General features: G+C 44.9%; 1 protein-coding gene across 2 annotated transcripts in view; it reads right to left on the bottom strand.

Annotated features, from left to right (window-relative positions):
• The window catches only part of THAP4 (THAP domain containing 4), a 468751-nt gene that overhangs the window by 76457 nt on the left and 374665 nt on the right, over positions 1-17629 (bottom strand). Inside the window, exon 5 of one of the 2 annotated variants that reach the window (XM_033957644.1) lies at positions 17045-17153. In XM_033957644.1, the coding sequence (XP_033813535.1) occupies positions 17045-17153 (109 nt within the window). The remainder of the gene's footprint in view (positions 1-17044; positions 17154-17629) is intronic. The other variant, XM_033957643.1, reaches the window with a different exon arrangement.

The raw sequence follows: 17629 nt of genomic DNA, 5'->3' as shown, positions 1-17629 counted from the left end.
CTTATAAGTACAACAGTGTTCACTGGTGCAAGATGTAGAAGTAGAGGGGATGCTGGGAACCAGTGATCACAATATGATCCGCTTCAACATAGATGCAGGGACAAGACTTCGATCCAGAACAACAGCCACGGCACTTAACTTCCGAAAAGGGAACTACGAAGGGATGAGACTCATGGTGGGGAAGAAGATCAAGAAGAGGATAAGCGCTGTTAAAACGCTAGAGCAGGCATGGTCCCTTTTTAAAGGCACAATCACTGAGGCACAAAATCAATATATACTGCGTATCAATAAGGGATCCAAGAGGAAAAAGAACAAAGAACCGGCGTGGCTCACTGTTGTGGTGAAGGAAGCGATCAGAGAAAAGAAGACTTCATTTAATGAATGGAAAAGGTCAAAAATGGATGAAAACTGGAAAAAGCACAAACAGCATCAACGCAAGTGCCATAAAGCGGTAAAAGGTCAAAAAGGTCAAAAAAGACTATGAGGAAAAAATAGCCAAGGAGGCAAAAAACTTCAAGCCATTCTTTTGATATATTAAGGGGAAACTACCCGTAAAGGAAGCGGTGGGACCGTTGGATGATGATAGAATAAACGGAGTGCTAAAGGAGGACAAAGCCATCGCTGATAAACTGAACACATTTTTTGCGTCTGTGTTTACCAAAGAGGATATACACAACATACCGGAACCCAACAGATTATATGCTGGAGCTGAAGACGGGAAACTGACAAGGATGACGGTCAGTCTAGAAGAAGTATGCAGGCAGATTGATAGGCTTAAGAGCGACAAATCCCCAGGACCGGATGGCATCCATCCTAGGGTCATTAAGGAACTGAAAGGGACAATAGCTGAACTACTTCAACTAATAGCCAACCTGTCGATCAAATCAGGAAAGATTCTGGAAGACTGGAAGGTGGCGAATGTTACGCCAATCTTCAAAAAAGGTTCAAGGGGAGATCCAGGAAACTACAGACCGGTGAGTCTGACCTCGGTACCGGGAAAGATGGTAGAGGCGCTGATAAAAGACCGCATCATTGATCACCTAGACGGACACAATCTGATGAGGACCAGTCAGCATGGCTTCAGCAAAGGACGATTTTGCTTGACGAACCTGCTGCACTTCTTCGAGGGAGTCAACAGGCAGATAGACAAAGGTGACCCAGTCGACATTATATATCTGGATTTTCAGAAGGCGTTCGACAAGGTTCCGCATGAACGACTTTTTCGGAAAATTTAGAGCCATGGAATAGAGGGTGAACTACTCACGTGGATTAGAAACTGGCTAATGGATAGGAAACAGAGAGTGGGGGTAAATGGACAATACTCGGACTGGAAGAACGTCACCAGTGGGGTGCCGCAGGGCTCGGTGCTTGGACCTGTGCTCTTCAACATATTCATAAATGATCTGGAAATAGGTACGATGAGTGAGGTGATTAAATTTGCGGACGATACGAAGTTATTCAGAGTAGTGAAGACGCAGGGGGACTGTGAAGATCTGCAACACGACATAACCATGCTCGAGAAATGGGCAACAACATGGTAAATGAGGTTCAACGTGGATAAGTGTAAAGTAATGCATGTTGGTATCAAAAATCCCATGCACGAATACAGGATGTCCGGGGCGGTACTTGGGGAGACCCCCCAGGAAAGGGACTTGGGAGTACTGATTGACAAGTCGATGAAGCCGTCTGCACAATGTGCGGCGGCGGCAAAAAGGGCGAACAGAATGCTAGGAATGATTAAGAAGGGAATCACGAATAGATCGGAGAAGGTAATCATGTCGCTGTACCGGGCCATGGTACGCCCTCACCTGGAATACTGCGTCCAGCACTGGTCACCGTACATGAAGAAGGACATAGCACTACTCGAAAGGGGCCAGAGAAGAGCAACTAAAATGGTTAAGGGGTTGAAGGAGCTGTCGTACAATGAGAGATTAGAGAAGCTGGGCCTATTCTCCCTTGAAAAGAGGAGATTGAGAGGGGACATGATCGAAACATTCAAGATAATGAAGGGATTAGATTCAGTAGATAAAGAGAGATTGTTCACCCTCTCCAAGGTAGAGAGGACGAGAGGGCACTCTCTAAAGTTAAAAGGGGATTGATTCTGTACAAACGTAAGGAAGTTCTTCTTCACCCAGAGAGTGGTGGAGAGCTGGAATGCTCTTCCAGAGGCTGTTATAGGGGAAAACACCCTCCAGGGATTCAAGACAAGGTTGGACAAGTTCTTTCTGAACCAGAACGAATGCAGGTAGGGCTGGTCTCGGTTAGGGCACAGGTCTTTGACCTGGGGGCCGCCACGTGAGCGAACTGCTGGGCGCGATGGACCGCTGGTCTGACCCAGCAGCGGCAATTCTTATGTTCTTATGTTCACTAATTTCAAATTTGTTACCAAAAGGGTTTTTTAGATGTGGCAGGTGCAGTTTTTGTGAGGTAGTTGTTCCCACAAAAGAATTTGTGAATCCCAAGAATGGAAAAACGTATATGATACAACAATTTTTGACCTGCACCTCAGATCACATAATTTATGCGATAATCTGTCCCTATAAAAAATGGTACATCGGAATGTCAACAAGAGCGTTCAAAATAAGACTTTCTGAACACAAGTCTAATTTAAAACATGCAAGATTAACAGCACCTTTAGTAGAACACTGCATACATTTAGGACACAAATTTAATGATTTAAGGTGTTTTTGCATAGCGAGAGTAGACATGTCACCAAGAGGAGGGAATAGACAAAGGAGACTTCATCAAAAGGAGTGCAGATGGATCTTCACTCTTGACACAATAAAACCAGCAGGCTTGAACTGTTCTATCGACTGGCATGCATTCTTTTGAATGCCTGCCGTCTGTGAGTTATAAGAAAAGAAAAATTTTATTATTAGTAAACTTTGCTCCTCGGGTAATTAAGGAAAAATGTAGCTTGATGATGTCATTGAATTTTAAAATAAAACGCATGCGCTCAATCGGCAGTTTGCCGACGCCATATTCAGCTCTGCAAAGGCAGATCGGGCTGTACGCGGTGAGTACTGTTACTTATTAGAAAACTTGGTTATAATTTTGCTGTTATTCTTTAAGTTAGTTTTAAGACATATTTCTTTAATTATTGCACTTTATTATTATAGCTCGAACAAACAGACCCCTGAAGAAGCCCTAACCGGTGAAACAGGTCCCGTTGGGCCACTTGTTCAAGCTCAGCAACCAAGCGATTCACTAAAAGATAAGTGTTGTTGGTCAATTTAGCTGTTTACCTGCACAAAAGTTTAGCACTTTAGTCAAAAAATTATAAAAAAATAATTGCATGAATGCCTGATGAAAAATAACTTGCAAACCGCTTCAGTGTGACTATTGTGATCACTGTGCAGCACAGGTATCCGAGGGCTTCATTTGCATACCAAGTGTTAGCAAGTCCGATTGTGGTTTACCTTTGATTTTGTTGGGATTTGATACCATTGCTTGTGAAGTAGTGAGATTGAAAGGGACACAAGAGGGAAGGAAATGCAAGAAAGTAACAGGCCGCAAACTGAACACAAGGAACCTAAAGAATAAGATGGGTGAATTAGAAGCTATGGCACAAAAAGATAACCTTGACATCATCGGTATCACGGAAACATGGTGGAATGAGGAAAACGTCTGGGATACTGTGCTACCGGATACAAGCTATATTACAGAGACAGAATGGCTTAAAAAGGTGGGGGCATTGCCCTATACGTCAAAGAGGGAATTGAGTCTACCGGAGAGAAAACGAACAATAAGTTAGAGTCTCTATGGGTCAAAATTTCAGGAATAAATGGAACGGAAACGAAGATCAGCATCTACTACCAACCCCCAGGGCAGTCCGAAGAAATTGAGATTAAACGCAATTGCAAGGGAGGCAACGCAGTTATCATGGGTGACTTCATTTATCTGGGGATAGACTGAAACCTAGGCATCTCTGGCAGCAGTAGGGAGACCAAGTTCCTGCATGCTATAGGCGATTGCTTCCTGGAACAACTTATCAAGGAGAATACGAGAGGAAACGCAATTCTGGATTTAATTCTAAATGGACTAAGAGGACTGGCACAAGTTGTAGAAGTAGAGGGGACGCTTTGAACCAGTAATCACAATATGATCCGCTTCGACTTGGACAAAGGGGCGAAACATCGATCCAGAACGACGGGCCATGCCGCTGAACTTCTGAAAAGGGAATTATGAAGGGATAAGACTCATGGTGGGGAAGATTAAGAAGAGGATACAGTCACCGAGGAGCAAAATCTATATATACCGCGTATCGACAAGGGATCCAACAGGAAAAAGAACAAGGAACCGTCGTGGCTCACTGTAATGGTGAAAGAAGCGATCAGAGATAAGAAGACTTCGTTTAAGGAATGAAAAAGGTCAAAAATGGACAAAAACTGGAAAAAGCATAAACAGTATCAAAGCAGGTGCCATAAGGCGATAAGAGGGGCCAAAAGAGACGAGGAAAAAATAGTCAAGAAGGCAAAAAACTTCAAGCCGTTCTTTCGATATATTAAAGGGAAACGACCCGTGAAGGAAGCGGTGGGGCCGTTGGATCACCATAGAATAAAGGGAGTGCTAAAGGAGGACAAAGCCATCGCCGACAAACTGAACACATTTTTTGCGTCTGTGTTTACTGAAGAGGATATACACAACATACCAGAAGCCAAAAGACTATGTGCAGGAAATGAAGATGGGAAACTGACAGGGTTGTTGGTTAGTCTAGAAGAGGTATGCAAGCAGATTGATGGGCTTAAAAATGATAAATCCCCGGGACCGGATGGCAACCATCCGAGGGTAATCAAGGAATTGAAAGGGGCTATAGCTGAACTGCTTCAACTAATGGACAATCTGTCGATCAAATTGGGAAGGATTCCGGAAGACTGGCAGGTGGAGAATGTTATGCCAAACTTCAAGAAAGGTTCGAGGGGTAACCCGGGAAACTACAGACCGATGAGTCTGATCTCGGTACCGGGAAAGATGGTAGAGGTGCTGATAAAGGACAGCATCATTGATCACCTTGACGGACACAATCTGATGAGGATCAGCCAGCACGGCTTCAGCAAAGGAAGATCTTGCTTGCTGAATTTGCTGTACTTTGAGGGAGTAAACGGGCAGATAGAGAAAGGCGACCCGGTCGACATTGTATATCTGGATTTTCAGAAGGCGTTCGACAAAGTTCCGCATGAACGACTACTTTGAAAAATTGCGAGCCATGGAATCGAGGGTGAAATACTCACATAGATTAAAAACTGGCTGGAGCATAGGAAACAGAGAGTGGGGGGTAAAAGGACAATGCGCAGACTGGAAAAGTGTCACCAGTGGAGTGATGCAGGGTTCAGTGCTTGGACCTGTGCTCTTCAACAAATTTATAAACGATCTGGAAATTGGTATGACGAATGAGGTGTAGAGCCGCGCAGGGACAGAAATCAAGCCGTCCTCACCCGTCCCCAGTAGAATCAAACCCGTCCCCGCTAGGAGTCAAACCCATCCTTGCTAGAATCAAACCCGTCTCCACTTGTTCCCGCTGGAATCAAACCCATCTCCGCCCGTCCCCATAAACTTCAGAAGTAGTTATTTCATTTAATTATGCTACTGAATTAAAGGTTCTGGTAGAGATCCATTTACAAATAAGCAAAGACACTATTAATTTAGAAATATTAATTGGGAAGAATACATAGTTTGTAAATGGGTTTCTACCAAAGCCTTTAATGTAAATATAAAATATAAATACTCAGCTGATGAGGACCCCCAAGCTGTCAGCTGAGGACTTCCTCTGCTGTTGGTCGGTGATCCCTTTTGCCAAGCTTGGCAGGCAGCAGTAGCGTCCTTGAGTCACAGATGCTGGCACCTCAGTGGCTTATGGATGTTACCAGTGACTACTGTGCTTGGTGGAGGGGAGTTCTGGCTGTCTATAGAGGAGGTCCTCTGCTAGAGATGCTTGGGGATCCCTACCAGCCACAGGGTCAGCAAGTACTTCAGCACTGGAGAAATAAAACCAGAAATGCATTTCCTTTTCTTTTGAACATAATACAAAGACATCTGCTATATACATTACCCAAAGCTAACATATTTTAGTCAATAAATTCCGTCTTTTAACATTTGTTGTTTGGAGTCTTATTTTTTCCATCAGGTTGGTCCCAGTTGTTGGGGTTTTTTTTCTACTTTCCCGTCTCCTGTAAATTCTTCTGTTGTTGTCCATTGGTTCCTCCTACCAGGGTCCAGCATTTATCCCTCTCTCATGTCTCATCCCCCGGACCATGTGCAGCATCTTTTGCCCCTGCCCACCAGCCCCATGCCCAATATTTCTCTTTCTATCTCCCATCTCCAGCACCAAGCTGCATCTCTCCTTCCATTCCCTTCACCACTATGTTCAACATTCCTCCCTCTTACATCCCTTTCAATCTGTTCCACTGCTCCCTTTCCACCACATTTCTCCCTCTCATCTTTCTCTTCCCTATGATCTGTACCTCACTCCCTCCCTATGACCAAAAATTATCCTTTCTTCCATTCCCCATGTACTTGACCATCTCTCTTTCCCTCTCACTGACACACCCACACCCAATTCTCCCATTCTATTACCTCCCCACCTCAGCATCTCCCTCCCTTCATCCATCCTCTCTCCCAAGTTCATGCCTTTTGTGTCCAAAACACACAACCTCCTCCCCTTCTGTGTCCCGAGTTTGCCTCCCACATTCGTGTCCCTCCAGATAACAGCAGGGGTTGGAGGCAGCAGTAATAAATTAGGAGCTTCTGTACCAAAGCAAATGTGCACATTTATTGGAAGTCACTCTCTCCTGGGAGCCAAAATGTTTTGTTAGCTAAACATATAAGGTAAAAACTGCACATACAGAACCTTTAAACTACCAAATACACTGGCAGTGCAATTAAAGTTTAAAATTTCAAGCTTTTCAGCTAGACATGGGCAAGAAAAAAAAGCACTGAAAAAACAAAGTTTACTGGGTAGGTGAGGCCAGCATTTTGGCAACTATAATGTTCTCCTGCTAATGCAACGGCTAACGCAATTATGCTTTATTCTTTTGGTGTCATGATTGAACAAATAAAAACAATAATTATATTTTGGTAACAAAACCTTTGCATTTAGCGTCAATTTGCATGTTTTTTTTTTATTTTTCACACCTTGAGCTTATGAGTGCGCCGGCGTCAAATGTCCCAAGCTCAGTAGGTCAGGACTCCGACAGTGAAAGTTCAGTGAAATAGCCTCTCTTTTGACCCAGTCTTGAAATAACACGGTAACACTGTAAGGACTGTGAATAATTCAGGGAAAAGGTAGGCACTCACCCTAAGAAGGTAATGTATTTGGGATCTGAAACTAGGCTGGCATCAACTGTTAGAAAGAGGAACTGCGGGTACAGCTGGGCTCTTGCCTCCTGGAGTTTGACTTAGTTTCAATTCCACAGCAGCCCATTGAGAAACAATGCAAGCCTGCCTGCACTGCAGCAAGCACACTGTAGCTGACCGGAAGTGTTCCTTCGACATCAAAGCAGACGTTGGAGGGAAGGCTTTGCGTCAATCACGTGCAGCATGTACGTGACTGGCGCGAAGCCTCCCCTCCGACGTCGGCTCTGACATCAGGGAACACTTCCGGTCAGCTGTGTATGCTGCAATGCAGGAAAAGAAGACGAACCTCTTGGCTCGAGCTGCTTCCAACCCCGCGGGATCCCCAAGAACACAACGGGTGTACCCACGGGATCCCTGTGGGTCCCGCGGGATTCCCGTCGTCTCCGTTCCCGTGCAGCTCTCTACTACCTGGGAGGCAAGGGATGCTGGGGGGGGGGTCCCGGAAGCAGAAGCTTGTGTTCCTGAACATCTGGGGAACCTTATCTGCAGTCATTGCACCTAAAGGGCCGCAGTGCTATATTGTGGTGGGTCTCCTAATATGGGCAATTTGCAGTTGATGGGACGGAGAGTGTACAAGGGGGGAGGGGTGGATAGTACCTGGGGGAGCCCTTGGGTGGGGGTGTTTGGTTTGGTATTGCATTTTTTACCTCTGATTACAGTTTTTCGGTCAGAGTGAGGGGAGGGAGGCGGGCTGGACTACTGTTTTGCTTGTTTTCATGTTTTCATCAATAAAAATTGTTTGTACCTAAACTCCCAGTTGGACTCTCGCCACAAACGTTTGAGCTGTATGTCGTCATTGACAACAATGTGCCCACATGTGTGACAGCACTAATTCCGATATCTGTACAGTCATAAAAGACACTGCAGACAATCAAGAATCTGATGAAGTCGGAGATACTGCTGCTGTCATCACGACTAATGAAACACCTGCAGAGACTGTTTCCTTCTCGGACGCACTGAAGTCCCTACACAAAGGCTGATTATTTCAGTAGAATGTTGATTTTAAAAAAGGTTTACAGTATTGCATTAGACGGAACAGTGTTGTTTCTATAACTGAACCGTTTTACATTGTATTTGATGTGTTTTTTTGTTGAATAAAAGTTTTATTGCATCTGACTACAGCGTACTGTGATTTTTCATGACTAAAAAGTGGTACTCCAATTAAGCGCACACTCCGTTTAAGTGCACGTGGCGGTCCGGTCCAAAGGGCTTGCATTTAAGCGGAGTCGACTGTACATGCAAAACATCAACAGATCAGGATATGAAACATCAGTGACCTGAATGACAAGAATAGTGCTAGAAGTAGAAACAAAATGCACTGATCTAAGGGGGCACCCTAACTAGAGAACCCCCCCAAACTGAGTGATAGCCCCATTCTGGACAGAAAACAGAAATCCAGCTTACGAATCAGTAAGCATAGGGCGGGTTGCCGAAATAAAGTGTGGATTTACAAGAAAGAAGATTATCAAAGGTAAGAACCTAATCTTTTGTTCTTGTATAATCCCACTTTATTCTGGGACCAGTGGGATGTAATAGAGCAGTTCCGAAAATTCAGGTTGGGACTGATGAGCCCGCTGTCAAAATCTAAGCACCAAAAGCAGCATCCTGCTTGGCTGCCATATCGATCCTGTAAAACTTGGTGAAAGTATGCAAGGAGGACCAGGTAGCAGCCCTGCAAATCTCATCCAGAGAAACCGCCGATGACTCTGACCAAGAGGATGAAACCCCTCTGGTCGAATGAGCCTGTACCTCAAGGGGGGGCTTCTTTCTGGTCGTCACATAAGCTGCGGAAATGGCTATGCGAATACACCTGGAAACAGAAGCCTCAGAAGCTGGCTTCCCTCTGCGGGCAGGACTCTCCAAAACAAACAGGAGGTCATTAAGGCGAAACTCATTACCCGTTGGGGACCTCCAGATACCGCAATAAACTTCTGCGCACATCCAAGGACCGCAACAGCCGGTCCTGCTCCCCAGAACCAGAGGAAGCAAAAACAAGAAGCCGGACTTCCTGATGCACCTCTGGAAGAAAGGAAGGAACAGTACACCGCCTCACCATGGATTCTGTAATACGAAAAAGAGATCCCTGCAGGAGAGAGAAAGAAAGCTTGAAGCTCCAAAACCGTGTGGACTGAAGTAATAGCCACCCAGAAGACCATCTTGATCGTGAAATCCATCAGAGACGCCTGTTCTAGAGGCTCTTACGGGGGACAAGCTAGAGAACGAGGAACCAGATTAAGGTTCCAGGTCGTACCGGGAAGGCTCAAGGGAGGCCTTAAATGCAATGTGACCCATAACCTACTTCATTCCTCTCAATCAGGATTCAGAACCACAGCACGGAGACACTACTAGCAACACTGTTGGACATAGCCCGACAGTACCTCAGTAAAGGACACAGGATCCTAATTATCCAACTAGATCTTTCCACCGCTTTCAATCTAGTAGATCACACCATACTACTCCAGATACTAGACGTTATAGGGATCTCTGGTGGGGTTTACAACTAGTTCCAAGGATTCCTCAAAACAAGAACTTATAGATTCAAGCTAAAAGATACTAATTCAAACCCATGGTCAAACCCCTGCGGAGTGTCACAGGGGTCTCCACTATCACCCATCCTATTTAATCTATTCATATCCTCCCTCGGTACCACCTTAGACAACCTAAACGTAACATCTTTCCGCTACTCAGACGACATAACCATTCTCCTCCCCTATGATACCCAAGACCTCACCTCATCAGGACACCTGGAAATAATATTGGAGGAAGTAGAAAAATGGATGACCAACCACAAACTGAAGCTGAACTCGGACAAAACCAAATTCCTAATGCTAGAAACGGACATAAATCCATCCACAACAGATCTGGAAATTAAAGCAACCAAATACCCAATACAAACCTCACTCAAAATCCTGGGAGTGCTGATAGACAGATGCTGCACAATGCAGACTCAAATCAACAAAACCACCCAAAAAGCATTTTTCACAATGCGCAACCTAAGAAAAATAAGAAAATTCTTTGATAAAGAACAATATAGGATCATAGTTCAATCCCTTGTACTAGGACTTGTAGACTACTGCAATATCCTCTACCTGCCATGCCCCACAAACATGACCAAACAACTACAGACTGTTCAGAATACAGCTCTCAGACTAATCTATTCTTTTGGAAAATTTGACCATATCACCAATGCCTACCTAGACTCACATTGGCTACCGATTCGAGCTAGAATTCAATTCAAACTATACATTCTACTCTTCAAAGTAATTCACAGTACTGCACCTTCCTTAACAATCGCCTAAATCGTAACCTTCCACCCAGAACAAGAAGAACTCTGACCCCATTCTCCTACCCACCACTCAAAGGTACTCATCGCAAAAAGCTATATAACCTCCTAGCAACGCAAGCAGCAAAACTTGATCCCTCCATCTCCAAACTGCTAACCACAATATCTGACCTCAAAGCATTCCGAAAAGAATCAAAACACTTCTATTCAAAAAGTATATTCAATCAACTTAATCTCCCCCTCTTCCTATCCCCTCTATATTTTTTCCCATGTATAACCCACATCTTCAACGTCCCAAAAAGTACCAAATACCCAAGTAATCAACCAGAATACTAATATCTCCTACCTGAAACCAGCTATCTACCAATGTAAGGAAGCCGGTTATTTGTCTATGTAACATAACCTGAAATTTTTTCCAATGTAATGTAATCTTAAATATCTATGTAACGTAACCTGAAATTTTTCCAATGTAATGTAATCTGAATCCTCAATCTGTAACCTGTAACAGCAATTTTCCAATGTAATGCAACCTCCTGGAAATGTCCAGCTCTCTTCCAACGTAATTCGCTTTGAACCGCAAGGTACAAGCAGAATAGAAATCACTAATATAATGTAATGTAATGTAATCTGAGGTTTGAATCTTAATGGCCAAAGGCTCCAGAGATAATAAAAAGAGTAACGGTAAGAGGGGACAGCTCAGAGCAATGGAAAAGACATCGTCCTAGTTCTGTTGATGAGTAGTTGAGCTGTGGGGTCTGTATATATTAACTACCCACTACTGGAAAGAGCCCTCAATACCATATTTTTGGAGCACCAAGAAAAGGTATTTCCAAGTGACCTTGTCAAAAGCTTTCTCCGCATCGAGGCTGGCTAAAATTTCATCCCCAGGTCTACTCCTGCCACTGCGGAGTGCCTTCAAAATAGTAGAAGAAGCGAAACGCCCAGGGACAAAGCTCACCTGATCCTGATATATTAAGTGCAGTACAACTGTACTAAGGCGTTTAGCCAGGATAGCGGAGATATTTTCATGTCTTGATTTAATAGTGAGTTAGGCCTATAGGAGCTTACCGGTTCAGATAGGCCTATAGGAGCTTACTAGTTCAGTTTATAAACTCCCTTTTTAAACTCCTGGGTTTGGGAAGAACTACTATATGGGCATGACTCTGTGCTGTGAGGAGAGGCACCCCACCTGAAATTCAGTGCACATGGCCCCCATTGTGAGGCCCACCTGAACCCAGAGGATTTTAAAAAACTCTGGGCCCGGGAGCCTTTGCCAGTTTCAAGCTGCCAATAGTCAAGTGCAGCTCTCGGACCTTGACTGGTGCATTGAGGAAGTCCAACTGCTCTGCCAAGGTAAAGCAATATCGCCAAAGAAACTATCCCTCTGTTGGATGTCATAAGGGCCTTCATTACACAGGTCTTTGTAAAAAAAGGACAAATTGGGAACAAATGTCCTCTGCCTAGGAGTAATACCATTGGGTGCCTCCGAAGACACTGGATGGAATAAACCTTCCTCTGGGGTTGCATTAGACTGGCCAGCAACTTCCCCGCTTTGTTCCTATAACAATGGAACTTGTATTTATAGGCATCTATATGAGTCAGGGCTTTGCTGGTCAAGATGGCATCAATCAGCTTCCGTATCACCAAGTATTGGGCCCGATCCTGGGCAGCATCTGAAGCCAGGTGGCTATAGCAATGGGCATGAAGCTGGTAAAGCTATCAAATCTGCCTACTGTCATTTACATTTACCTACAATGTAAAAGATAATCTTGCCCCTAAGATACACCTTGGCTGCCTCCCAAAATATCATGGTGGACACTTCCCCATTGGCTTTATAGGAACAATATTCCTACAAAGATTCAATTAAGTACTTTTTAAAATCCTCATGTAAGAACAGAGTGGGATTCATCTTCCACACTCTATCTTTGTGCTCTCTCTGCCAGCACAAATGTACAGTTACTGCCGAATGGTCTGTGAAAAATACATCCCGAATCTCTGTGCGATCCACCATTCCTGTAGAGCGCTCATGAAGGAAAATAGTCAGTTTGTGAGTAACAGTTATGTACCTTAGAATAATAGGTGAAATCTAGCTCCCTGGGTGATGCATCCACCAGACATTCAGGAGGTCAAGGAACTACAGGAGAAAATTCACATCCAATCGGTCCACGTCCTTATGTATAGGTCGAAAGGGTTTGCAGTCTACATCCAAAGCACTAGGGATATTAAAATCTCCCACTACTATGGGTATATAGTCCGGGAGCGTTGCCAGTTTAGCCACGATATCAGAGAAAAAATGATGGGAGTAAACATTAGGGGCATAGATATTACAGAGAGCCACCCTTCATCCCTGGAGATCTCCTACCAGAATAATAAAATGCCCAATAGGGTCTTGTAAAATCTTATGAACAGAGAGGGCCAGATAGCCACTCCTCTCTGGTTAGAGTTATAGGAGGAAAAGACTACTTCACCTACCCAGTCCCTTTTCAATTTTTTATGCTCCACGGATGACAAATGGGTCTCCTAGAGAAACACCACTTTAGCTTGTTCTTTTTTCAAATAAGCCAAGAGTTTAGTCCATTTAACAGGATAATTTATGCCTGCTACATTCAGGGTTAGGTATTGCAACTTAACAAGCCAAAACAGGAATAAGTATCATAAAAATAGGTAAGGGAGGCCTCCCAGCTGAACCAGCCCCCAATAGGAAAGAAAAAAAAGATGCCCATGCCCAAGACCCATGCTCACTCACCTTAACCCTCCCCCGCAAAACACCCCCCATCCACCCCTGTCCCCAAAAGCCTAACAAAAAAAAAACAACCCAACACCCACCTCAGACTCGTACCAGCCACACTCATACCCCACTCTCCCTCCAACATCCTCCCCACTCACACACCCCAACACAGCAAAAGATTTCCCCACATTAAAAACAGTAGTACCTGCCCCATCTCCTTTCCGTCCCCAAACCAGCCCCCACATCAGTACCCTCTCCAGCATGTTCAAGTGAAAAACCCGTACTTCCCAAGATACTTATTATACAACAACTCTGCCTGACATCAGGAATAGAAAATAAAGAGAACAGTAGATCAAGGCAAGGCAAGTTAAGGGCTAAAGGCCGTAGGCAGAAAGGTGCCACCCGGCACAGTAAAATCAGTAACACAGTCTCCTCCACAACCCTCCTGCTGCCCAATGCAACAGGCAGGAGAAGTACTACTCGGTTTGTGAGGCCTTAGCGGCCCACAACAAAAGTCAGTAGAGTTGCACTAACTGGCTGGCAAAGTGGTGACAAAGCTTCTGTTTTTCAGGTCCATGCAATACAGGCCCAGAGCTTTGTGACTAGCCACCACCGCCATTGAGTAGTCGTTGAAGAGTAGAAGCCGCCTGCCCTCATAAAGTAACTCACTCTTTTTCCGGTACAAGGACATGATCTTATCCTTCTCAGCGAAATTCAGGATGCTTGCAATTAGAGAATGACACGGGGAAAAAATCTGTCCCCGTCACCGCCCCGTCACCGGCCCACCATCCTCTGCACCGCCCCGTCACCGCCGTTCCCTTCACCGCCCCGTCACCGTCACCGCCATCCCTTTCACCGCCCCGTCACCGCCACTGCCATCCCATTCACCGCCCCGTCACCGTCCCCGCTGCATCCATATAAGCCTTAGTACTGTAATATTTAGCTTATTCATTTCTTATAAATCAAAGTTCCTGCTGCTGAACTAGAGAAAGAGATGTTCAGCTGGCAGGGCTTTGTTTATAAATTTTTATCAACACAACTAATATACTATTTTATCCTAAAGCAAAAAATAAATAAATAAATATAATTTTTTTTTCTACCTTTGTTGTCTGGTTTCTGCTTTCCACATCTTCTCATTGAATTCCTTCCATCCACTGTGTGTCTTCTCTCTGCGTCTTCCATTTGCTGTTACTGTGCCTCTCCCTTAACCCCCCCCCCAATTGGTCTAGCACCCATCTTCTTCCCTCCGCTCCCGCATAGTCTGGCATCTGTCTTCTTCCCACTCTGTCTTCCACATTTCCCTTGGGGGTCTGTTCCTCTCCACCCTCCTTCAATGTCTGTTCTATTCCTTTCCACCACCACCCTTCCCTCCCTCCTTTACCATCTGTTCCTTTCTACTACCCTTCAGCTCCTCTCGCGTGGTCTATCTACCTTCCTTCCTCTTATTTTCATGGCACGTTACAATGTAATTTGTGCAAGCCACTGGAGCCTGCAAGCTCGGTCCCTGTCCCATCCCCACAAACCATCTCGCTTCTGTGCTCCTATTTTCTCCATTTCTAATATCTCCCCTATGTATCTGTCATTGCCCCCCCTGTGTCCATATACCATCCCCATGGCATGTCCCCTTTATGTCTCTATCCCTATGCCCCATGCACATAATTTCCCCTCTTTCTGTTACCTTCCTGTGTCCAGATTTCCCCTATCTTCCTCTTCCATACCAGTGTGTGTCTTCTTTTCAACCCCATCTAGCTTTTTTCCCTCTTTCTTACCCCCCCCCCCTGCTTCTAGCATCTGGCTCACCTGCCAGTCCTTCCCTTTCTTTCCTGCTGTGGGTTTTTCTTTCCGACCTCATCCCCTTGGCCCAGAATCCTTTTCCCTTTCACTCCCTCCTTCCAATTTGAGCTGGGAACACTAGCGATCGCACGGTCCCCGCAGCCACTACCTGCCTGCCCAATCGATTCTAGTGTTTAGCCAGCTCTCTCCCTTCTCCTCACCTTAGTTTATAGGTTTTCTTTTTCGGCGACCTGCACGCTTTCCCAAAGAGCCGCGCACGCGCGGCTGCTCAGTGTTCAATCTTCTGCTCTGCTGCAACTTCCTGTTTCCGGTTGCGTCAGAGCAGAAGATCGAAACTGAGCAGCTGCGGGTGCGCGGCTCTCTGATAGCGTGCGGGTCGCCGAAAAAGAAAATCTACAAACTAAGGTGAGGAGAAGGGAGAGAGCTGGCTAAACACTAGAATCGATTGGGCAGGCAGGTGTGAGCTGTGGGGACCGCGCGATCCTTCATGCCTCACTGCGGGGGACAAGACCATTCACCGCTCCGCGGGCGACTGCTAGTTTTCTTCCCCGTTTTCGGCGGGTGACCCGCGGCTAAAATGCGGTGGCCGCGGGTAAACCGCCACCGTGTCATTCTCTACTTGCAATAACCGCCCTAGGTATGGTGTTGTCTGCATGTTGTGGTCCCGGGTGATGCATGCACTCCACCCTTATTGCGGAGCCAAGGTCCACCGTCCCAGGCAGCCACGTCTCCAACAGAGGCCAAAGAGCGTCAGCCATAACAGATTCAGAGATACCTGCTATACAAAGGCTGTTCCGGCGGCCCCTGTTTTCCTATCTTCCTGGTGGGTGGTAAGCTACCGACATTGGTCCTCCAACTCGTGTACCTGGGCCGCCAGAGTGCTGGTAATATCCTTGGTTTGCGAAACCCGATTTTCCACCTGCCCCAGGCACTGGTTTTGCCACTCGATACTGTCTCTGATATCATCTACAGAGGCCTATCGTTTAGATAGCTTATCGTCGATGATCACCGAAAGATTACAGGTTAGCTCTCTTACCGCCTCGTCCTGGAGTGTGATGACTGGCGACAATAGCTGAGGCTCAGACGCCATCTTAGGAGCTGATTCTCGTCTCTCCTGGGCAGGCCTCACAATCTTAATTGGCATATCACACTCACCACAAAAGGATAAACCCTTGATAGGAGCGCTGCCTGATGCCAAACAGAGTAAACTCTTAGCCAAAGTATTGCAAATTAAGATACGGGGCAACAATGTGGGAAAATTATAAAGAAATTTGCCGAACGGGTCAGAGCAGAGGCACAGAGACACGACTCGGCCCAGCAACATCACGTGACCCCCCCATATATATGCAGTTAAGGCACTATGTGTACTCCTTGAATGTGATTGTGTTGCAGTTTGGCCTGGGAATCAAGATTGAAAGGCCTAACAGTTCCCTTACTACACAAGGCTTTGTATTCTCTCTCCCCCAGCAGGTCATGGGAAGCTTTATGTGTCACATGGGCACCGGACATAGGCTTGTCTCCGCAGGACTTAGATGTGGGATGTCTTATTAAACATATTACCACCCTTTCTGTGAATGCTGATTTACGAGAATGCCATTTTAGAATATTACACTGAGCTTATTTCACACGTGTTCAGCTGTTCAAATCTGGGTTAGCAGATTCTTCTCAATGCGAGAAATGTCAAAGGGAGGTCAAATCATTTTTTTCACACTTTCTGGAGCTGTCCTGCAGTCAAGGCTTTTTGGATAAGAGAATATTTGGGATACAGATTTTAAAATTGAAGCTTTAGTACGTATATTTTGTTGCAAGGGAATTCATTGAAGCATTATGCAAACCTAGGCCTTACTAAAGTGATCCCTTTCAATTAAAAAAATCACACAGCTGACCTCACCTGTTGCACATGAGGCTCCTTGGCAAAGGAGATTCTGGCCACGGAATGTGATGTTATAGTGAGCTCTTGTCCGTTTACCTCCCCCTCTTCCACTTCCACGATGCCTGGGATAAGAGGAGAGGAGTTTAAAGATGTTACCCTTTCTTGATAAAGAAAACTCTCTGTATGTGTTGTCATTGTATAGCAACATTATCATAAAGCAAAGCTTGTGCCCAATGAATAGAATGTATCACACTATACACAGTGAGGTCTCTCCTTTACTTAATTTACAATGTTTATTATACCAAGTTAGTGTAAGATTTGTTGCAGCAGATATAACATTAGTTACAATTACATTTACAATTACAATTTACAATCACAGTTACATTTTCTCACACAATTACAAACATATTTATTGTATGTTGTCTTCTTTAAACTGCATTCCAATAGCTTATATTTTTATAATCATGGAACAAAACAGAAGTTTTCTTTTTCAGATTTATTGCTTCAGTCTTAGGGGACATTAAATGAAATTACAGGGAAATACTTTTAAAATCAATAGGAGGAAATATTTTTTTACTCAGAGAATATAGTTAAGCTC

The sequence above is a fragment of the Geotrypetes seraphini genome, chromosome 9 (assembly GCF_902459505.1).
Source record: "Geotrypetes seraphini chromosome 9, aGeoSer1.1, whole genome shotgun sequence".
In the NCBI taxonomy this organism is placed as follows: Eukaryota; Metazoa; Chordata; class Amphibia; order Gymnophiona; family Dermophiidae; genus Geotrypetes; species Geotrypetes seraphini.
Note: the sequence above shows the minus strand (reverse complement) of the source record. Positions and strands in the feature narration are given on the sequence as shown.